Source organism: Tachysurus vachellii, chromosome 4, assembly GCF_030014155.1.
Source record: "Tachysurus vachellii isolate PV-2020 chromosome 4, HZAU_Pvac_v1, whole genome shotgun sequence".
In the NCBI taxonomy this organism is placed as follows: Eukaryota; Metazoa; Chordata; class Actinopteri; order Siluriformes; family Bagridae; genus Tachysurus; species Tachysurus vachellii.
The window spans coordinates 19,144,106-19,168,482 of NC_083463.1; the positions used below are offsets into that span (position 1 = coordinate 19,144,106).

The following is a 24,377-nucleotide window of genomic DNA, read 5'->3' on the forward strand; positions in this document are numbered from 1 at the left end:
ACTGTAAGTGTCAAGTCAATAAACAATCAGAAAGAAGAAATTCAATTAAGTAATTAGTATACCTTAAATACTACAGACAAGCCTACCGTATTTTGTATGGTGATACAGTATAACATGGCCATAATTATTTGATATGTTTCCTCCACATTTCACAATCATTATCTGAATAGAAATTTTATTGTGTACATGCAAAAGATAAAAACCTCTTACTTAGTTATAACCATGTTTATAATCTCTAGCACCATGCAAAGATGCAGGCTAGCCCAGTACCTCCAGCTATTAGAAATCAAGCATAGAGAACAAAACTCTGACTGTTTGTCATTTCTCAGTTTATTTTGTTATCTAATCTGTGTAGGTATGTGTGTTTTTCCCAGCAATTATTTATCTATTTTCTCTATAGATGACTGTTTAGTTTCCTAGCTTTACAACTTAACTGGGTAACAATACATATTCCATAAAATGGATCACTCAGATGACTCGTATGTATCATTTTATCTATTATTTTATTATATCATTCTTTTCTATAAAATTATAAATCAAACACCTTAGCAGCAAGAAACTCCTAATGGGTTTATATAATGGCTCATGTGCTTGCTCTTCCTTTCTTCTAATTGGCTGTTGTTCCTGCCTGTCATGGTGTAGTCAGACTTCTTTCATGTCTCAAGTGGGAATATGATGACATTTGACATACCTGAACTGGCTGTATGTGTATAAATTTCCCTCCAATTCTGACACAGCACCACTGACACAGCTCTGACTCTGAATTACTATTACAGGATTGTCAGGGTGACTCACAGCAGCACAGGAACATTTTTAATAGCTGAAAAAATGTGCTGTAGCATTATGATGCCAGTAAAAAAAAAAAAAGAAAAAAAAAATTACCATAAAAAAAATAAAAAAAATCTATAATATGAAAATAGAAAGTTCTTGTCTTTGATGAGAGGTCAGATTTGTAAATCGTGACATTTCATCATCAATAGACATTTATATCACTACCAGAATACAAGCCGAATTGAATGTGGGTTGATTTTCTAACCAGTTGTAGACTAACCATATGTATGTAACCATAATAATAACATATTTCTGCCACAGAAGCCTTAAAAATTATTTTATTTATTCTGCATCTTTAATGTGTTCTGATAATGTTTTTGGAAGTATAATAATCAGATCTGTCTAGTGAAAATGCTTTGGCCACATTCACCATCTTCTCAACAACTAACTCAAGCTGTAGAGTTGTTTCAATAAGCTCTATTATTATTATTATTATTATTATTATTATTATTATTATTATTATTATTATTGGGGGGAACGGTGGCTCAGTGGTTAGCACGTTCGCCTCACACCTCCAGGGTTGGGGGTTCGATTCCCACCTACGCCTTGTGTGTGTGGAGTTTGCATGTTCCCACTGTGACTTGGGGGTTTCATCTGGGTACTCCAGTTTCCTCCCCCGGTCCAAAGACATGCATAGTAGGTTGATTGGTAATTTTCATCTCTGGAAAATTGTCCGTAGTGTGTGAGTGTGTGTGTGAATGAGAGTGTGTGTGTGCCCTGCGATGGGTTGGCACTCCGTCCAGGGTGTATCCTGCCTTGATGCCCGATGACGCCTTAGACCGCGTGATCCTAGGTAGTTCTGATAAGCGGTAGAAAATGAATGAATGAATGAATAATTATTATTATTATATATTTTATCTTATTATTATGCTTATTTTTATTATTATTATTTTATATATATATTATTATTATTATTTTACATAAATATATATATATAATTATTTTGTTATATATATATATATATATATATATATATATATATATATATATATATATATATATATATTTAATTATTGTTATTATTATTATTATTATTATTTCAGCATTTCAATGTTTAAAAATAAAATACTATGAAACGCGTTCATTTCCTTGGTATACTATAGTGGCACTTTATTTAGAGTGCACTTCAAACACACATTAAACACAGCACATGTGTGGCCTTTTTACTTCCGGTGTGTACGCTTTAACTGAAGGGCTTTTTAAAGGTGACCTGATTAAGCGTTGTTCCACCTGGACCTCATTAGGTAAAACTACACCCAATGACCTTTCATGTGATTGGCAGGTTACAATGCCTCAGTGCACAGATGTAGCTGTACAGCTGCTCTTAAAACCGACAACACTCCCTAAAAAAATCCACCAAAAAAATAATAAAATAAATAAATAAATAAATAAATAAAAATACACGGCCACAGATTTTCTCATTTCAGAATATTTTTTTGTCCCTGAACAAATTTTTACCGCAGAATGAATTTCACATGCTGACAAAAGCTTTCAAAACTGACCTTATTGGTTCACTGAGAAAATCCAAACATGAATGTACTCTCATTAACAGTACCAGGAAAACAGGGAGAGAGAGAGAGAGAGAGAGAGAGAGAGAGAGAGAGAGAGAGAGATTATTTTTGGAGGCATGATGAAAACCGGTATGTCTAATACAACCTCATTTTCTCCCTTCTCCCCTTCTTTCACTTTGCTCCCCCTTCTCCTTTTTACTGCTTCTCAAACAAGAAATTCCAATCTCTCAGCATTACTCAGAATTCTGCACACACACACACACACACACACACACACACACACACACACACACACACCCTCCTCTCCCTTACTTAGTGCAGCCTGCTTTAAAATTCATAACTACATTCACAAGTATAAAAGCAGCACAGATGGAATATTTCCAGGAAGCTTACTTGAGCAAAAATACAATTGGCTCTGGCATATTTAATAACCCTATCCTGCCTCTTTAGTACATGCCGTAATAATAACAATCATAAAAAGGGGGGGAGTCAAACCATGTCTTAGCATGAAATGACTACCTATAATTCCAGCCACCAGCAAAAAAAAAATAAAAAATAAATAACAACCATGTATATAAGCAACAACCAAGAGAGACAGAGAGAGACACACGCACACACACACACAGAGAGAGACAGAGAGAGAGAGACAGGCAGACAGAGAGACACACACACAGAGAGAAACAGAGAGACACACACAGAGAGAGACAGAGAGACACACACACGCACACAGAAAAAGAGAGAGAGAGAGAGAGAGAGAGAGAGAGAGAGAGAGACACGCACACAGAAAGAGAGAGAGAGAGAGAGAGAGAGAGAGAGACAGGCAGACAGAGAGACAGGCAGACAGAGAGACACACACACAGAGAGAGAGAGAGAGAGAGAGAGAGAAAGAGAGAGAGAGAAACTATAATTGATAGAAGCTGCACTAATGACTCGTTTTAATGCTTCTGCAGTGTAAATTGGTTTGACAAACTGTTTGGTTTTGCAGCTTAGCAACTCAAGTTTCTACTGTTTCACTGTTGCTCACATGAATTATAATGCTTATGCTTTTTGCAGTCTAGTCGAATATTGTTATTATTATTGTTATTATTATAATAATACATTTATTGTGTTTTTGCATGTCATTTGAGTTCTAAATCAGAAAAAGAAACGCATTAGTCGACCACAAGGTTAGAGAAGGGACAGACAATGGCGTCCCTTTTCAATATGGATTTCACTGCTGTACTTTGAGAAATAATCTCATTCTCTCTCTCTCTCTCTCTCTCTCTCTCTCTCTTTTCAATCTCTAGATGGGAGAGAGAGGGATAGAAAGATGTGTTGTGTGTTGTGTGTGTGTGTGTGTGTACATGAGCAAGCATTGTGGGACGTCCTGAACTGAATTAGGTCATCTCTTCAATCAGATCTCTCTCTCTCTCTCTCTCTCTCTCTCTCTCTCTCTCTCTCTCTCTCAGGTGGAGACACAGAGACCCCTACTGTTTCACAGAGGGACTCCTTTTACACACTCATGTCTCTTACAACACTATCCACACAGGTCATTTCCACAGAGTTCAGTTGCCTGTGGATGAAGCAGATTCATTCCCTGACTTTGATAATTCTGTGCCAAATCTACAGGATCTTGTTAGTTAGTTGTGTATCAAGAATGAAGGAATGAGGGTTGAACTCGTCTGATTTCTGGCTCCAGTTGGTGTTCTATTGCCCCCTGGCAACATGTCAGATGCATTACATTTTTTTTCTTCTCTTCTCTTCTCTTCTCTTCTCTTTTTTTTTTTTTTTTTTTTTTTTTTTAAATTTATTAATTTATTTCTTTTTTGTGCCTGTCAGCCAACAATGCCAGCAGTCTTAAGAACTACATTTTTCTTGGTTGTCATAACTGATGATCAAGATGAAAAATATGAGGAAAGTGTATCTGTGCATGCAATGGTACGGATATGAGAAGATTAGATTAAGTCAATATACAGTGGTATAACCTCAGGGTACATAAGAGCAGTGAATATAGAGTGTACAGGATACAACACACACAGAGGAATTTCCATATAAACATATGTATACATGTACATATATATTTTCTGCACTCATCTGGACCAGCCAATGTCTCCATTCAGCCTGTGTTGAGATAAAAAGGTTTTAGTTTATTCACTAAAAATTGCAGGTTTGCAGTTTCTGTAGTTACACACAGAGTGTATCAAGAGATCATCATCAGATCATGTGTGAGGAGATCAACATTGCTCACCCTGTTAAAGTCTGTTACGGCTCCTAGTACAAGCATGAGCGTACAGTTTTATAAATTATTTATTCAAGTTTTTTCTAAGCTGCAGTGTAAATGACCTCGAAATCCACTTGTAGCTATCTGTCCTGTTTAAAATGGTCACCCATCAGCTCCAGCACTGAGCAGAGAATAAACATGTCCTATATATATGTAGACTTCCAGATGTATACAGTACTGCGTCTGCTGCTGAAAAGTAAAGCTTCTCATGTTATACCAATCAGCAGCGTGAAGGACACAGACAATCACTTTAATTGTGAAAGAGAAAAGAGAACTGAGGGAGGAAAATGGAAAGATGCAACCTTTTATTAATGCACCACCTCCCCCAGCCTCAGCCAATTTTCTCTCTTCTCCCCCGCCTAAGTGGCCGTCTAGTTTTTATCTAATCAAAATATATTCACTCCATATCTGCTCTCTCTCTCTCTCCCTCTCACTCTCTCTCTCTCTCTCTGATCTAAAAGACTGATTGGCAATTTCTCCAACTAACTGATATAGAACACTGAAGCCTGCTGCCAATCTTATGGCACTGCTGTTGCCATGCCAACAGTTAGAGGGTAAAAAGGGGGGCAGGAAGGGGCTTTGCTTTCATATGAACCCTTTTTTTTCGTAGGCTGATGCCACATGTTATTATTTTCCATTATTCACCATGGTTTTGTCAGACAAAGCACATCACTATTGCCTCTAATAACTGTCTGTTTACAGCTTTAGGCAATAATCACGGTGTTGTTTTCGTATATTGTTTTTCACTTGTTTCTTGTTGTTCTATTTTTAAGATTTATCAAGGTTTTGTATGATTCAGGTTTAGAGCTCTCTATTTCACTAATGGTCACCTTTATCCTGCATGAGAGGTGTGTCAGTAATGGTCCTCACACCAGCGCATTATAGACACACTAATGCAGTGTGTGATTCGCATAAACATTTTCCATTCTGTTCCTTCCATTCTGTACCTTTCCTGAGAGTACCAGATATTATCCTCTATTCTTCTTCTTTTTAGATCTATAATTGACTCAGCGACTTTAAACACAATCTAACCAAAGACCCAAGTCAACCTTCTGAACCCGACTTGAACCCACAACCGACTGCAGATCAGATTACACCTAATGATGTCACTTGTAACCTTAGCAACAACAACAGGGATCGTCAGGTCGACTGTAAACAATTTAAAACCGCCACCAAATTAGTCATCCTAAAATTAAGTTTAAATCCCACTTTAATGAAAGTGTCTATTAATCAGCGCCGGACAAAAGAGTGCACTTTATAGTGTACGGTGTAATTTTGGACATGGCCTTAGTGCTGTTGATCCATATGCTTAATCACGATGCACTTCAAACCTTTTATCCAATTCACAGTGCACTGCTCAAATGATGTGTGAACACTCTTCATTAGAAACATGGTGTAAGACAACAAGAAAGTTTATTAAATTTTATTTTATGTACAAACAACCCTGTAAGGCACACTCTTGTTTAAATAAGCATGTACAATAAAATTTTGTCTCGGTTTTAAGAGCTAACATATTTGAGTTTTAAGTATATATTAATTTATAGGATTATTTCTGAAAGGCCACCATAATAAATGATACCTACTTATCCAATCAACACAACACCGTTGCACTTGCAGTTACTTTTTGTGTGTGTGTGTGTGTCTGTGTGTCAAAGTCAAATTTAAAATCACAAAACAAAACAATTTCAACAATTTTTCACTGCAGTCAACGGTCCTTAGCATTAGTGTACTTGTTTGGTGAATACAAAAATTAGTTTGTAGGCTTTAACAGACCTTAAAGATGCTAATTTTCGTAGCCGTAGCACTAAAACAAAGTGATGGTCAAAGAAGATTTCATTCAGGAAACACTACTAATGCTCTTATATTTTGCTTCCCTAAAACAATCCTGTGCTTGTTGAAATACTGGTTACATGGTTACATAAGAAAAAAAAAAAACAAAAACAAACAAAAAAAATCTTTTGTTTAAAATAAAAAAAAAAAAACTAAAATTTTAAGGCTTTGACAAGTTTCTTTCACCGTGGTTATGCATTACAGCAACATAATAGGCAACTATTAATGAACTAAATAAACAACTTTAAAAAAAAAAAAAGGTTAGGAAGAAACCTCTGAAAAACAAATGGGGTTCATAGTAAGACAATAAATAATTGAGTGTTCAGATTTTGTGTATGATTTTTATACACATATTTTTGTAAAAGTCAGCTTGGTGTGCTCAGTAATGGTGCATTGCATGAATATTTTGTCATTGTTAAATAACTAAATTCTTCAAATAAAAGTGTAGCACTCAAACGTCAAATAATTAATATCTCAGGGTTGGAGTGTATGATTAGAGAAAGGTGCCTCACACGAGTTCAATTTTCATTTCAACTGTAAGGTTGTATGAATAAATACGTTTGAATGTGATTTAGTTTTGAACTGATACAATTTCTTATTTTGACAAGCTGCCAGGAAAAGATTGATTCTGAATAGAAATCGTGTACAATATTAGGTATGTGAAAAACAGAATTAGATTCGACTGCCTGTCTGTTAGAAGCCTCACTGAATAGGGTTTTTTTTCCCCCTCAGGAGAAGAGAATGACATCAAAATTCATTAGCTGTGGTACTAATGTTCTGTGGAAAAACAGAAGAAGGGGTTTGCTTGATAAATTCTGTTTCAGTTTACGTCTTATAAGGACAGAGGAAGGCTGCAGTAATGTGTTGTGATTCTGAATCAGACATTCCCGAAGTCCCACACTCACAGCCCACTTTCTCATTGGTGCATTTAAAGAGCGCTTATGTTGTCTCCTAATGGCATGGTGCGTCGTGGATATTCTAATTACACCCATAACCACATGAGAGGACCATTTTACACTGTCAGTCACAAGTTTTCCAACACCTGGAGTTTTTTTTTTTGAAGTTTTATTACAGTTTAAAGACTATTAGTGCCACAGACACAACTAAAAAGTAGAGACTGGTAATTAAATATAGTAAATGTAAAGAATCAGGTCTTTGTTCAAACAAAGATCTCCATCTCTGTATTCGACTTGACATTTTGGATTTTTTGTTTATGACACTTATTGAAAGTGCTTGCATTAGGTTTAATACAAGTCACAAACATTATTCAATGAAAAATATTCTTAAAAATACTAAAATATAGGGTGCTCAGTAACTTTTCACACGCAGTGTGCCTCTCATTGCAGTGTGACTAACAGTGATTTGAAGCCAGTGAGGCTGGGGAGATTCAAACGTCTCTGTTTTAGGTGGTGTAACACGCTGTGATAGTTTAAAGGGTGCATATATTAAACCCATGTATTTGTTCTGTATTAAACTGCATGATTTGGAAGCAATAGAAATATAAAAAATATACTGAAGATTTCATTTGACCTCTGATGTGAAGTTCATCATTACAGTACTTCAGTTCTATTAGTCTGGACTACACCACGTTCCCTGCTGGAATTAACTCATTGTTAGCCATGATTTTTTTTCTTCAGTGACGTGTGCCTGCATATATTTGTTTTGCTTTTTTTGTCTGCAACAATTGTTTCATACAAATTGATATGGCACACAAAATATTCTCAAAAAATAAAATAAGATCAACGCATTTTGATGCATGGCTTTAAATTGTTTGTTGAATAACAGTGGCAGGATTCCACCAATGGGTTTACATCTGTCTGGTCCACCTTCTGACTCTCTTGGCTCATGTTGTCGTAACTTGGTGTGGGGTTTTTTAAACATCAGCACTCATGCAAGCAGACCTAAACGCTTCACCTTGGCTGAGAGGAAAGAGTGAATGATGAAGACGATGGTCTTAGGACAGGCATGAAGATCCAGTTGCTGAAAAAAAAACCCACACAAAATTAGGGGAAAAAACACAAAATTAGAGTGAGAGCAAAGTGAATGAAGGAAGAAAATAAATCTAAGTTAAGACAGAAACTGGTTCGATGATAAAACTGTACAGAGGTGAGAGAGTCTTTATAAACTAGTCTGAAATCTACAGTAAGAAATTACATCTAAAAGAATGGATGAAGTCAAAAGGGAATACATATGAGCTATGTGTATACAGACCTGTGATCTGGGATAAAAGGGAAAGAGAAAGACTACATGAAATGAGGGAGAAGAAAAGAACAGGATAGAAAAGGCAGTGCGTTCAGAAAGGTATGAAGAGTTATTTTGAGGAGAAAACTTAGAACTGAAGACTCAAGGAGTGAGAAGAAAGGAACGAGAAGGCAGAACTGAGAGAGAGAGAGAGAGAAAGAGTTCTCACAATCTCTGCCTCGGGGCCTCCAAAATCAAGGAAGATCATGCGCACTCCGTCGTCAGAGGACATGCGCAGACGCTCGAATGGCTGCTGCAGAAGAATGTGTCTCCTCACACCTGCCTCCTCAGTGAACAAGGTGAAACCGTTCTCTATGTGCACACTGAGCATGCATGACTGACCATTCCAACTGCATGCTGCACGACAGAGAAAGAGAGAGAGAGAGAGAGAGAGAGAGAGAGAGAGAGAGAGAGAGAGGGAGAAAGAAACAAGGCTTTAACATCTATCTATTCATGAAATCTTTAAAAACCTCTAACTATGAAGCACTGAAACATGGTCACATTCGGGTACAGTATCAGATTGTTTTCTGTTAAAAAGTATGTCTGTGTGTCTGTGCAATAATGTCCATACAGCCTGACCACAAAAAAAAACATTTGTATCACTATCATATACATCTATCATTATACATAGTATGTAACATATTACAATAAAGAGAATTAAAAAAACATTTTTACAATTCAATTGAATGTATTCATTGTGTATCTGCTGTCTTGTTTACTATTCCCTTATTAGTCCAACAATACAATGTACAATTAGCTATTAATAACACACTTGTAATTGTTGGAAATGAGTGAACATTTTACAGAAGCGTATTGCATTCACTTGAGGAAAAAAATCTACTCTGTTTTTCTGAATTAACGAGTTAATTATCTCAGAATTACACCTCAAGACTTTGCGCCTGTTCAGAAGAAAAGAACATTCTGATCTGCTTTTTATCCATTAAACATGGATTAAACTTGAAAGGCATAAATTCAGAAAAACAGAACAATTATAATTTTATTTCAAGAAAAAATTCTCATAATTTTGAGATAATTAAGTCGTTAATTCAGAAAAACAGAGCAAAAAACTTTTTATTCATGAAAAATTATCTCATAATTCTGAGATAATTAACTCGTTATCTCAGAAAAACAGTAGATTTTTTTTCCTCAAGTGAATGCAATACGCTTCCGTAACATTTATATTAATATATAAGTAGAATTTATTCCCACGTGGACAAGGACAAGAAAGTGCTATACATTGTAAAATCGACAGAGGGCGACATCATGCCATTTTGCCTCAATTCTGACATGACTTTGTTGCAGCTCAACACGTTCGTGCAGTTAAACCCCGATGACTCCGTCAAGAACTGTAGTCGCTTCATGGAATATTTGAAGCCATAAGCAACATGCATTACTAGTTTAAAGCTCTGATTTAACTGAATATCTGTGAAATTCCTCTAGACTCTTAAATCCCAAAGCACTTATCTGTTATGTGCTGAAATGAGCTCTGCATGGAGATTTCTGTTATCATGCAGTGGGTAAGGATTTCAAAACTAAATTCAGTTTAAAGGTGTGTGAAAGCAGGATGAATTGTACCTGTAGTGACTTCCTGGATGAGCTCGGCAGCAGTGTGACAGCCCTCCACCAGGAGGTGGCTCCAAGTGGATAGTTCTTTTGCAGTGTCCACACGGAATAGGTGGGTCTCTACGCCGTGCTTAGTACCTAAACGCAGGCCGAACGTTAAATCAGAATCCTGTCCTGATGAATTCTTTCCAGGCCCAGAATGAACAAGCCTAAAATAGATAGAGAAAGAGAAATATAAGTTATAAGTTATATATATATAAGTTATATATAACCTGAAAACAAACTCCATAAAACTGGCGCCACGATTGAAGACTGTAAACAGAATCAAACAAAGTTACTTGTTATTCACAAGTCTCTAAACACTCAGATTCTTTAAGGAATAATACATAAAGGTCAATGCTTCAGAAAACTGAGTCGGGACAACGAACTAAACAAAAATCAAAACAAACGTGTAGCCAATGAGCAGAAAGGGGCGGGTCTTGTCAATATGTGCGGAGAGAGTGTTCAGTGCGCATGTGTGACATTAGCAGAAAGCGATTTTAAAGGTAGGGTCTCCGATTCTGAAGAAATGCTTCAGAAAACTGAGTCGGGCCGAAAAATAAATAAATAAATAAATAAAAAAACAAAACAAACGTGTAGCCAATGAGCAGAAAGGGGCGGGTGTTGTGAATATGTGGCAGAGAGAGTGTTCAGTGCGCATGTGTGACATTAGCAGGAAGCGGTTTTAACTTTGACATGGAGGATATAACCAAAGAAAGAAAGCGAAGAAAGGCTTACGATAAGGCAAGAAGTATGACCCGTGTTAATATAAGATCAAGATAAGATAAGATTTAAGATATAAGATTAAGATATATAAGATATAAGATTTCCAGCGCTGGAGAGAACTGAAGGAGCGGGAAGTTGGCCACATATTCACAGATTTGAGTTTCCCGAGTCAATATCTCCTGGGCCAAACGCTATTACTAGCAAAAAGCGTGTGTAGCTGCCTCTTTACATTACTACGATAGTAGAAGTAGGTGTTATTTGTGTAGTAACAGCGTTTAGCTCAGGAGTTATTGACTCGAGAAACTCGAATCTGTGAATACATGCACACGTGCACTGAACGCTCTCTCCGCCCACATTGACAAGACCCGCCCCGCCCCTTGCTCATTGGCTACACATTTGTTTTGATTTTTGTTTTGTTTGGCATCTTAACGCAGTTTTCTGAAGCAATTCTCAAATATCGGAGACCCTACCTTTAAATGGGAATAAAAACGAAATACACCTGATTTTTTTTTATTCAATTTTTTTTACTTCTAATTCCACTGTATTCAGTATTCACTGTAGAACAGCCTACAGAACAGCCTACCAGATCCACAGAAACCACTAAATCAATCAAATGAAACTGATTTACATATAAAACTATAAAGTAAGCAGGAATGGCAAGTTACAGATTGAAACTATTATTTAATGAAAGACAGAACTGGGTCCAATTTTTCTTTATAGATTTCAGACCCTCATTGAGATGAGGGTCCCTCTTGAAACTCTTGAAGCTTTTTATCTAAACTCTAGCATTTTTACCAGAATGGTCAATTCATTTCACTTCAATTTATTTGTATAGCCCTTTTCAAAATTCACATCACACAGAAGGGAACCTCATTCTCATTTGGGTGACACATGACAGTAAATAATGTAAATGCAAATAATATCCGTTTTACAACAGTTTATAATTAAGAGGAATTAAGCTACTGAGGAACTAACAGGTCAGCACATTTTCTTGTTCGCCACAGACCCAACACGAATTCCTTCCTGCTGAAATCTTCAAATGGTCACAATGAACTGACCACATTACAGCACAACAGTAAGAGCTTTTACCATCACTACCATGTCTCTATTATCTAGAGACTGTAAAAAAAACGATTTGAGATATTTATTGTTTTGTATATTAGAGATATATTTCTTAGAGACACCAATCCAATATGCAGTGTCAGTATCGAGTCAATTCCAGCAAAACTCTGTGGAAATTATTCTTGCAAAAGGAATTGTTTGCATATAACAGACTTGTATTAAGATTGACATTATTATTTACCTTTAGAGTATTAGGCACATGCTTGTCTAATAGTGTTTGGATTTAACCTCACAGCCTCCACAGCAGACATCCAGTGGCTTAACCACTTAGCTACCGTGTTTCTGCTATTTGTTTTAATAAATATTCACAGAGTCATTTTTGAGTTTTAAATCAGTTTTAAAGAATTTCAGTTCAAAAACGTTTAAGCTGTGTGTTTTTAGAAGTAAACAATTAGATAGGTGTCAAGGTTTCAGTATCTGCTTCAGAATTAAAAAGAAACAAAAAAAAAAACTCCACAATTTAGATTTGATAGTTTTAGACAAATTAAACACATTTGATTGATTGATCTGAACATAATGCATAATGAACATTGATGAACAACATCTATTGATCTAATATATGTACAGTACAGTATTTAATAATAAATAGTGCATGTGAACTTTCCAAGCACAATGTGGTTTCTGTGCCTTATTTGTACACACACACACACAGCAGGCTGGCCAGACCGCCATTTTTTTTAATCTGTTTTTGACTTCCTTTAATAATGGCTTAATTGTTTCATTTCTATGACTTAATGATCATGTTCCCAAGCCTCAGCAGGTTGTGGCCATATATTAGGATCTTGTTCCCACTCGTGAATAAATTGTGCCCCTTTTTTATGAAAACTGGATGTCAACAGCAGCTCCATAGACGTGTTCCGTGTGGTAAACTTATAGAATTATTCTTTCTGCATAGCTCTTTATTTCTGTGTGTGTTTATATACCTGGTAGTAATGAGTGGATGGCTCTTATCTGGGCTGTTAAGACTCTCTCTGCTCTCAGGCAAAGAGCTGTACAACAACAGATCTCTGTCTGTCAGCACTGCCAGTATCGGCTTCTCGGATCCCTGCACACACAAACACTTAACCAGGTTATTTACTTCCTGCATATAATAATTATTCTAATTATTAAACACACACACCTGCTCTATGATCCAGCCGACGTGTGTGATGTCTATGCCCGGTTGCAGGGCGCTGAGGCTGTCTTTAACTGTAGAGAGTAGTGCAGCACAACTTGCTTGGATAGCAGTATACCATGACTGGGCCATCGCAGGATCCTTTGCCCTCAGAAACGCAGACAGCTTCCTGTCTGCTGACACCACCTCAAAATATCTGCACACATAGACCCAGGCAAGGATAAAGGTAAAGGAAAAAGTTACATAATCACATAAAGTGGGGAGGATTAGTGTTAGTTTTTGCTATTAATAATATTTAGAACATATACTCTCCCTCAACTGCAGGTTGAAGGGAAGAAACTAAAAATGCCCCGTCTCTGTTTATGTGTGTGTCTGCATGTTTACCTGTCCTCTGTGTCTGGTGGACATTGCTTGCGAGTAACATGGCACATTTTCAGTGGGATGGTTCTGGTCTCCTTCATGACTGGGTCAGCCTGCTTCTGTGGTGTGGGGGGAGGAGAGTCCAGAAGAGGAGGAGCACCCGAAGACGCGTTCTTAAAAAACGCAGACATCTCTTTTATATACTTTACTACAGAGAGAGAGAGAGAGAGAGAGATCTTTTCGACTTAAGCAAAAATGGCACAGCAAGCCAGTCATTATTAAAATAATGGACCATGACTTTAAAAGCATTTTCAATACAACAAATATTTCTTAAATAACACTATTTGCCGGTAAATAGATGCTGACTGTTGTTCATCTCTTGTTATTGCTGACCGAATGTTATTTGAGTGGTGGACTATTCCCAGCACAGGTCACCAATTTGCTGTACAATGAAGTGTGCTGTGAGCATTCCTACTACAGGTTGCCATAGAAATAATATTTAGCAGTGAGTGGCACAGCTAGCATTCCACTTAACAAAAAAAATCAGTTTTGTGTTTGTATCTACAATTGTCCAGTGTATATCTGTATCATGGGATTCAAGATGAAGAAGTAGTGTGTACTCTTTTTGCTGTGGATCAATTTTCAATGACTTATATGGGAGAAGCTCGACATGAACAGATTTTTTTAAAGTGTAACTGTTGATATGGTCAAGAGGAATTCTCAAATTCAAATTTGTCACATACACAATCATACACAATTCTTAGAAGGAGTCTCCACTGGCAGAGCTTTGTAAGTTAGATGTAAAGTTTTCAGGCAAAGAAGAATCTTCAAAATGAAGGGATTTGAAGTTTCTTGCTAATTTAATATGGTGAGCTTTTTGTTTTACTAACTTCACAAGACAAACAAAGAGAGTTCGGTGAGGAATGACTGTTTAGTGATAACTATAGGAATCAACTTGATTCATGGATGTTGCCCAAAATCGTATAACTATAAATGGATGAAATGAATGAGCACTTGCGAATAACAAAAAAAAGTCATTTCCAATGACTTGCTTTCATTGGAAAAAATTTGCTTCCAGGTGACAACAGCATATCCAGCATCCATGACACACTATATAGTTCCATAGTTCATCAAACACACTCCATATATTATCACTAGCACAGTAATTACACATAGCCACATAAGTGCTTTGTGCCGCATGTGTTCTACATAAGCAAACTCTACTGGGCCAGTCCACAGGACATTCAGTACCCCGACCCTACAGTTCGTTCCCCTGATCTCTGAAATAAATAAAAGCCTCCATCATTCTCTCTGACACACACACACACCCACACACACACACACTCACACACACATACACACATAGAGTGACTGAATATAAATAGCAGGCGCCACTAAGGGCCACAGAATATCAGGTTTCAGTCAGTGTTGAGGTTGAGGTCTCTGGGTGTGTGTGTTTTTGTGTAGCTGGGTTTCCTCGCCACTTGAAAAGTTTAGCCCCGAAGTGGCACACACATCTCACCGAGTCAGCATACACCAACCAGTGGGTCACGCACAACTGTGTTGTAATTGAGCACAACACACACACTCTTACAAAAAATTTATCCTCCACACATGCCCTTTCACACGCACACATACACACACACACTTAAATCTGCCACTTCACATACAGGCAGAATTCCCCAAAAATATGCCTGTAATGGAATTTTTGGCACAGTGTTAATCTCTTAGTAAACAGTAATCATATCCAACAAAAGATTTCTGACAGTCACAAACACGGGTAAAGAGGTATAGAGTATTTGGGGGTGTATTTTTAGAAGCAGGGATTTTGTCTACACAAAAGCCTCTTAGGACGTGATATTAAATGACCTTTTGTGAAATTAAAAAAGACCAGGCAATGCCACAAGATGGAGAACACACTCTATCCTGTTCAGCGAGAGTGAGGAAAAGCACATAAATCAAAGCTCATGGTAAAGTTAGGGAAACGAAACAAAACCAAAATATCAATGAACAAACTTAGACTTAAAGATTTATAATATGATTGTTGAGAATTACTGAGTCATTTCTTTGTGACACTTGTGAGAGAACAGGGGTTCAGAAGGTCTACAATGCAAAGGCAGCCATTTTGTTATCCAAACTACCACGTGTCCTCTCAGACCTATGTGTAAAATTGATAACACTAAGATGGTGGTACTACTTTGTTACTGCAAGTCCCTGCATGTTGCTTGCATGGGTTTCACCTGGGTTTTGTAACACCATGTCAATAATTTAGCATGTAGAAACTGAATTGCCAGAATTCATCACAAAGAAATAATTCACAACCAAAGCTGTAGCTTAAATTTGTGCTTAAAAAGGTGTGTTAAATGAACACTTTTTACCAGTACACTGGTGTTCGTATTTAATCAGTATAAACAAATTAATTTTTTGGTTTTATTGCTGCAAGTTTGATATAAAATTAATCAGGGCACTGTCGGCTTTCAGGTTGAGATGTTTCTACCTCTGCTTGGATAATCTTAAACAGACTTTTCTACTTATATATAATCACAAATAAACTGCCCAAAGAAATGGGTTTGACCACCATTTACTTTGAAGGCATAAACATTTATGTGAAAAATAAAATATTGAATTTTTATATGTATATATTGCTGCTTGTAGGCCAGGTGTAAAAAAAAGTCCTGAGTGTAACTTTTATATGAGACACTGACCACCACAGTGACATGACAAAGAAATTCAATGCTGAACACCAACAAACACAAAAAACAGAAAGTGAAAACACATGCACTAATACTTAAGATAAGGGGTTCATTTAGCCTCATAATTATTGTTAGAAAGGTATAGAGTAAAAATAAAGTAAAATCTTATAGAATGTTAAATATAATAATATGTTTCTTGCAAAACTATTTACTCCCTTTAAACCACTCTACATTTTATAATTCACTGTTGTAATGCATTTAGGCATTATTGTTTTGTGACCCAAACTTTAATTATGAAAAAAACAGCAGACATTTGTTGAATGCATAATTATTTGCACCCTCAGTCAACACTTGGTGATGTTTAGAGCTCAATTAGAGCTCCAACTATTCTGGGAAATGTCTCTTTAAACTTTGTTCATAGGATATGGATTCTGATATTTTACCTATTCTTCTTGTTATAACTCTGTCTAATTAGATGGAGACCTTTGGTGAAGCAATTTTCACATATTGACACAGACTTGCATTTGGATCTTTGACTACTTTCAGGTTCTTGGTTTTAAATCATCTCAATATAGCTTTGGAAAGATGATTAGGGTTACTGTCCTGTTGGAAGATGAAGCCCCACTACAGTAGTCTCAAGCCTCTTAGTGACTGGAGAAGCTTTTATTCTAAGATACTCTTGTATTTGATCCATCATTCTTGCCTGCTGACACTGACCAGTTTCCCAGTTTCTGCTGATAAAAAAAAATCTGTCTAAATCTTCCATGTTGTTCCCAAGCCAAAAAAGTGGAAATATTTGTCTCATCGGGCCAGAGAAGCTTTTTTGTTTTGTTGAGTTGAAGGGTTTTTTTCAGTAATGACTTTCCTGTAACTGGTTAACAGATTCAGAGACAAAGATACCTTCAGAGTTACCATTCTATCTTTAACACTTACTTTTGGTGTATATAGTTTTGCCACATTATAATTTTTTTAAATAGCAGATTTAAGGGTGCTCCATGTGATGTAAAGTTTCAATAATAAACATTCAATAATTGTATAACCATGCTTTTCCAGAACTTGGTCCTGTTTTGGTCTTCATGATGTTGTGTGTTAAGGTATGTTCTGTAACACTCTGGGACATTTGTCAACAACATCTATCATAAGAATTAAACATCTATCATATATATTAGTATAAAATAAATGCCTTTTTTTAAATTAAGAAGTTAAAAGACGATTCCTGTTATCAGAGATTTTGGCAGGTTAACAAATTCATTCATAAATTCATAAAACTTATCAGATGTGTAATACTGTACCTGACAATCATTAGTATTACAGATAAGATAGGATAACATAGTTAAAATGTTTCTGTAATACAGCACTAGGCACCTATCGTTGTTGCTGTTAGCCGTTTTGCCTCATTATGTTTTTTATATCTGATTTTTATCAAAACAACCTAAATGACTTTGTTTACTTGAGTGAGCAGATTATGTTGGATTATGCAGTGAGTGAACTATGCAGGAAATAAAGTCTGTGGAATTCCCCTTTAACACTGGGACCGATTTAACTAATAATAGCATAGACTAAAGTAAACCACTGAGCGTCTTTTTTTTTTAACTGAATTACTACAGTAGTGAGAGCTAGAGAATGAGAGAGGCCTCTTTAAACATTCACCTCAAGGTTTAAGACTTTCATGAATCTTCAGGAAGTTAAATTCCTAAACTTGTGAACACAAAAAAAGTAAACAGTTATATGTGGGAATTTGTTTAACAACAGCGATTCTTCTTATTGGTCAATCTTTCCATTGGAGTTGTTTATCTTGCTGCCTCATTGGGCAAACATAAGACTGGGTTGCCAAGTCAAAGTCAAAGGCATCCTACCCCAGTGTTTTTCGGCTCCTCAGTTGCTGTGGGAGCAGCTGGAATGTGCCTGATTGGCTAGTCTATGACTCCCAAAGCATGCTTGGCTCTGTAAAAGCTCTGTTAGGCCAGGAATGTCCCACAAAATGCCCCCGCAAAAATGAACCAATAAGAACAAACAAATATCACATACACACACACACACACACACAGTCAACAACAACATCACTGCTGACAAGGGTACGAATTATGCACTGTTTCTCATTTACACGAATGATGGGTTCTGAAGAACAGTTTTAATCGCATATACAAGATACAACAATATGAAACTTTTTTTTTAATCAGAGTTTTTGTGTGTAAGTGTGTCCGCATATAATTTTACATTTAAACTGAAGCTATAGCTTCTGGGAAGATGAGAATTATGTGGCTCAGTGTGCTGCAGCCTCCAGAGATCAGAAGAAGAAATTATCAGAATAACGAGCATAACTCAATTTACGTAACATCCCCTTATCGGCAAAGTCTCACATGAGCTCATTAAATGAGTGGCCCACTGCCAGAGAGAACCATGCTTTTGGAAACCGACACTTTGGATCATTTATCATAGGTACAAGCTAGCACTTTTTGAAGACAGAGCACAAAAGGGCATAATGGCTAATGGTGTTAATTTAGTTAAGTGTGAAACTTCAGTTAAGTGAGAAAAATCAAGTCCTGACTTGGATACCAATCAGTATTTTCAAAGAAGTAATGAACTTACTGTAAAATCTACTCACATCTCTGTCTGTTAGCATTAAATACGGGAGGACCAACATGCCGCATTAGCACAAGTCAGATTTAATATAACAATCCTAATCCAGAAATCCTATCCAGGGAGAAGGAAGAATGGTGTGTTATGTAATAAATGCCACAAGATACACCTTCATAGAGACAATGATCTAGTAAACTAGAAGGTGGTATTTTGTGGTTATATATTTCTCCTTGATAATTTGAGAACTGAAAAAAAAAGCTTTTTTTACAAAGATTTCAGTCATGACAGCTCTTAGAATGGAGTTAACATGGACTGTTGGTAGGTTTGGGCTGCTTCGGAAATGCTGCTGCTGCTGAGAGAGTATGAAGACTTGCTCGTTTGGACATGCTCAGATGTGGAGATAAGAGAACCTTGTTGTTGTTGTGGAAGCACCATAGCAGATCCATACGGTGGTGCTGGGGAGGAGGATGAGTAGAATTCACTCAGATCTTAGCACACACAAAGGCTGTGCCTGGTGAGAAGGTTGGGATAATAAAGGATTACCTGGATAGGGAATGGTAGAACATAAACTGTAATGAATTATTATTCATTCTACTATCTGCTTCCTTTCTCATCCAGGCAAGAAAACACATGGTTCATTTGTAAAGAATTAGTAGTCACTAGTGGACCATTAGACTGACCATTCATTAAGCAGAGCATAAAATTATTTGCTGCTGTATAGATCTTCACTGTGCTGTGGAATACACTGTGACTCCCTAATATTAAATGTAATAAAAGTGCATTTAATACATCATGGACATATTAGCTGTCTACATTTTCTACATTTGGTGGTGGTTCATGGTTATAATGCAGGAGTTGGCCTCAATCTGTCTGTTTGTCTATCTGTCATTCTATGCAAACTTTATAGGTTAAAGGAAGTATTTAGAAATGTACATATATACGTCTGTATGCAGTATTAGCATGGCTGTGATCTGTCAGCTGTGATGATATTTAGTACAAAAGTTCTAAAAACAAGAAACGAATGATGAACAACTGACGTTACAGACAAAATGTCAACAAATACTTTGCTTAATTTTGCTCCATCAATGAAAACTGTTTCCAAAGAAGCCACAGCTTGATAAAGCGGTGAGTGTTGCCATGCCAACACACAGCCTGACTAACAGCGAGTAGTAATTGTAATAACGTTTTCAATGTAATGAACTATTGCTAGAACTGGAATGTTTCTGACGCAAATACAGACAAGTGGAGCAATAAAACAGGGAAATCAGTGCCTCCATGCTGCTATGATAAAACTCAGCAGCAATTGTTGTTACAAGATTAATCATTAAGCATCTGTTGAATTATATACAAAAACACTCTGCATAGTTATTGCTATTTTCTATAGCCTACTATTTTAGTATGTTCTCAAATATTCTAATATACTTACTTTAATTATTGATGGTATTAATACTGACAATGATCCCACATAGGTTAATTTAGCTTAGCCAAAGTTAATTACTGTTAAACGTCACTTTTATTTCTGCTCCACTAAAACTTTAACAGAACGACCTTGTCTAATGGGCAAATTGGACATCCTGTGTTGTGAATTTCAAAATATTAAAATAGGACTACTGTAAACCAAACTACACCAATGTGCATAGTGAAATACTTCAGTGAGTGAGAAGAATTCTTGCATTTTGGATTGATTGGCTTTTCTCAGGGTGCTACTATATGAGCCTCCACACGGTGATGTTAAATTGAAAACAAATGACATGTCTTAGCTCAGCCAAATAGGATTTTTACTTCTAATATTATATTATCATGAAGGAAAATGCAAGTCCCTTCATGATTGTTACTATTTTCATTTCGGAATACTATTAAGCATTTCCTTGGTCCTGTTCTAATTGCAGAAACTTATTTATTTCTTCATTTTCACAGAATATCACTATAAAATTTCTCTTTTCTCAGAAGCTCTCTACTCGCAACAACACAGATGGCAAGCAGCACACTTCTTTGCCAATGCTTCTGATTTTTAAGGTTTAAATGTGTTTAAATTTCTCTTCTAGGTAGCTGTCTTAATAATCAATGTTAGAATCATTTTGGGGTTTGTTGATCCAGATCCTGCCACGAGAACAGGAATACTGAAATAGGAATACTTGAATGGTCCATTGCAGTGCAACATACACACACACACACACATGCACACACACTCACACTCATACTCATACTCATTCACACCTAGAGGCAATTCAGCATAACCAATCTGCCTACCAGCATGTTTTTGGACAGTGGGAGAAAACCTACGCACACACACAGGGAAAATATCAGAAACACTACACAGACAGAAGCTCAATTTTAGAGAGATTAATGTGGAGGTTGCAACATTACGCACTGTTCCACCATGTCACCCAAAAATAATTACATTTTATTTAGCCAACTTGTGTTTTTTTTAAATATATTAACTGCTTTATATATAATCTAACTTTAACAGGTTACATTACGGAAACTATCCACACATTAACATAAGACATTGATTCTGTAACTCTGCTAAATGTAGGTCATTTAATGCTGAATGGTTTGCTAAGAAATGCCATATTAAGAGCACACATTCTGCTCTGAGATTCTGGTCCATGTTGACATAAATGATAACACAAATCCTGCAGATCTTTCAGGTGTACTTTCATGATGTGAATCTCCACATTTATCACAGCAGAACATAAAGGTCTTGGATTCATATCTGGTGAATGACAAGTCCACCGAAGACCAATGAACCACCGAATGCTCATGAAACCAGTTTTAGATGACTTTTGTTTTGTGACTTGGAGCATTATCATGTTGAAAGTAGCCATTAGAAGATGGGAAGGGAAGAGCTGCATATGGTCAGTAGCAATACTCAAATATTCTGTGGCATTCAAGCAATGATTGATTGGTATTAAAGGCCCCAATGTGTTCCAGGACATTATTCCTCACACCATTACAGCACCTCCACCAGCCTAGACGGTTGACAGAACAGGTTGTGTTCATGGATTGTCATTGAAATTCATCAGACCAGGCTACGTTTTTTCCAGTCTTGTTTAGTTTTGGTGAGTCTGTGCCCACTGCAGCATCAGCTTTATGTTCTTGGCTGATAGAAGTGGATCTTCTGCTGTTGTAGATCACCCACCTCAATGCTCAATGTGTTGTGCATAGTGAAAATGCTTTTCTGCTCACCACAACTGTACAAAAGGGTTATCTGTGTTATTCTATCCTTTCTGTCAGTTCGAAATCAGTCTGATGGCGTTCCCGTCTACAGCCTACACTCAGTCTGATTACTGGACGTTGTTTCTTTATAGCAGTGTGTTCTTAGACTAGTGCATGTAAAAATCCCAGGAGATCAGCATGTATAGAAATACCTAATCTTGCTTGTCTGGCATCAACAATCATGGCAGTTAAAATCACAGCAATCAAATTAGTTCACATTCCAAAGCTGCTGCTTTGTGTCTGCAGCATTTTATGCATCGCACATCTACCACATGTTTGGTTGATTAGACAAATGTACAGATGTTTAAAATAAAGTGAAATGTCCTTACCAACAGTAGCACTGAAATAATGTTCCTGACTCACTATAAACAGCAAAATATCACGTGATATATGAAATGTTCTGTAATTCTTCTGTAATTCAGAATAATTTCAAACCCCTGAAATTTGAACTTCACTGAAGGCAGAACTGAGCTTGACTGGCTTGTATTTCAACTAACAGGCTCTGGCGTCTATATGATGCCCAGAAGGACTGGTGTGTGTAGGACACGAGTAGAAACAGAAGCCTACGGGAGCATTTGTTCATGAGTAATGGAGTTTAAGATGCGTGAAAATTGCTGTTATCCTTCACAGCTTTTCTCACCATAGTAGGGTGAGAAAGACCATAATTCACACACACAGACACACACACATAAACACACCAAACTGGCAGTGTTTGCCTGTTCCTGTCTGTGTTTCTTTAGTTTACTTGTTACTGTAAGCAACTGAGCCTGCTCCCTTCTGGCACATCTTCCACCCTATTTCCCTCTCTCTCTCTCTCTCTCTCTCTCTCTCTCACACACACACACTCTCACACACACACACACACACACACACACACACACACACACACACACACACACACACACTTCCCTTAAAAAGACACTACTCCTTTCCGCAACACTGTTCCTAATTAATTAATCAATTATTGGACTCTCTATCTCTATTTCTCAGTAGGGGATACAATAATTGTTTTCCTCTGTTCCCCTATCAGTGTAGGAATAGGAGAGAGCAGCAAGAGAATGTCTGCACGCACACACACACACACACACACACACACCTTGATGGTTGCACTGTTCCATTCCTAAGAGCCCTATTACAGAAGTTAAAATGCTGATATGGCACTTTACAGCACTTATCATATCCAGTAACTCTTCAATCTTCTTTCTCTTGTTCTTTCTATTCGTCCATTTCTCTCCCCCAGACTCTAAACGCATCTCTTTCCATTCTAAACTTCTTAAAATGAACTTGCATGACACACTATCGAACAACGATCATTAACACATCATATGTAGTCCAAGCCTTTCTCAATGATTTATTATAGAACAAATGTTGCACTGTGATCTGGCAACCTGCCTTGGCCGCAAATCCACAGCTCTAGTGTGCTTTGCTTCTCACATTGATTTATTCACTGAACCAGTGCCTGAGCATGATAGTCTGCTGGGGCGGGATAGAAAGCTAAACTGAGAAAGCAGTCAGCAGTGTCTACACAGCTCACACTCCTCACAATGTCTAAAGTGTTTCATTTATTTTGCCCTGAAGACAATGACAGATTGTTGTATGACCATATGCGTGGCCACATGGCTGTATATAGTGATGGTGGTAAGAATACAGTTTTAAACATATTATGGCTGAATTTGTGTGTGTGTGCATGTGTGTGTGGGAGGGTGTGGGAGTGTATTATATTTTTCATTTGTGTGCGAGGGTGAGGCTGAGATGAGGTCATCTCCAGAGACCATCTGTAGCTTTATGATTTCATCTGCAGAGTTTTATGGGAACATTTACCTGACCTTCCTTTGTGTGTACTCTGCTGAGATTCCTAGGCCACAATGACAGAACATTTTTCACATGGAACCTTAAATTCACTCTCAAATTAAACGTGAACCTCAGTCCCCATGTAGATGAAAGAATAAAGCATTCTCCTGCCCTGTGATTTATCGCAGAATGTCATACAACCTTTCTCATTTTTTATAACTCTAGCTGAATATAATTACTTTTGCTATGTGCTCCTTTAGGTTCATTATGTAAGGCTATATTTTTAGAAAGCAAGCTGTCTATAGACAAGATAATGAAACAGGAAGCACGATGCCCTTCTAAGTATGTTCAAAACCTGGTGACAAAACAGTTCAGACTAGAATTTATTGTAAAGAAAGACAGTGAAAACGCAGACTGCTCGATATTGCGCCTCTCTCATCTTATTTACTTTAAAAGATACTGTATGATGCTGCACTTTAAAAACCTTGGACAACTCT

The 24,377-nt window shown here is 37.0% G+C and overlaps 1 protein-coding gene across 1 annotated transcript in view; it reads right to left on the reverse strand.

Moving 5' to 3' along the window:
- Nucleotides 1-6,010: 6,010 nt before the first annotated feature.
- The window catches only part of snta1 (syntrophin, alpha 1), a 31,568-nt gene continuing 13,201 nt past the window's right edge, over nucleotides 6,011-24,377 (reverse strand). Inside the window, exons 3-8 of the mRNA XM_060868220.1 lie at nucleotides 13,622-13,805; nucleotides 13,244-13,433; nucleotides 13,047-13,168; nucleotides 10,249-10,445; nucleotides 8,843-9,030; nucleotides 6,011-8,412 (exon numbers count right to left, since the gene is read on the reverse strand). Coding sequence (XP_060724203.1) covers nucleotides 8,320-8,412; nucleotides 8,843-9,030; nucleotides 10,249-10,445; nucleotides 13,047-13,168; nucleotides 13,244-13,433; nucleotides 13,622-13,805 — 974 coding nt within the window. The 3' untranslated portion in view covers nucleotides 6,011-8,319. The remainder of the gene's footprint in view (nucleotides 8,413-8,842; nucleotides 9,031-10,248; nucleotides 10,446-13,046; nucleotides 13,169-13,243; nucleotides 13,434-13,621; nucleotides 13,806-24,377) is intronic.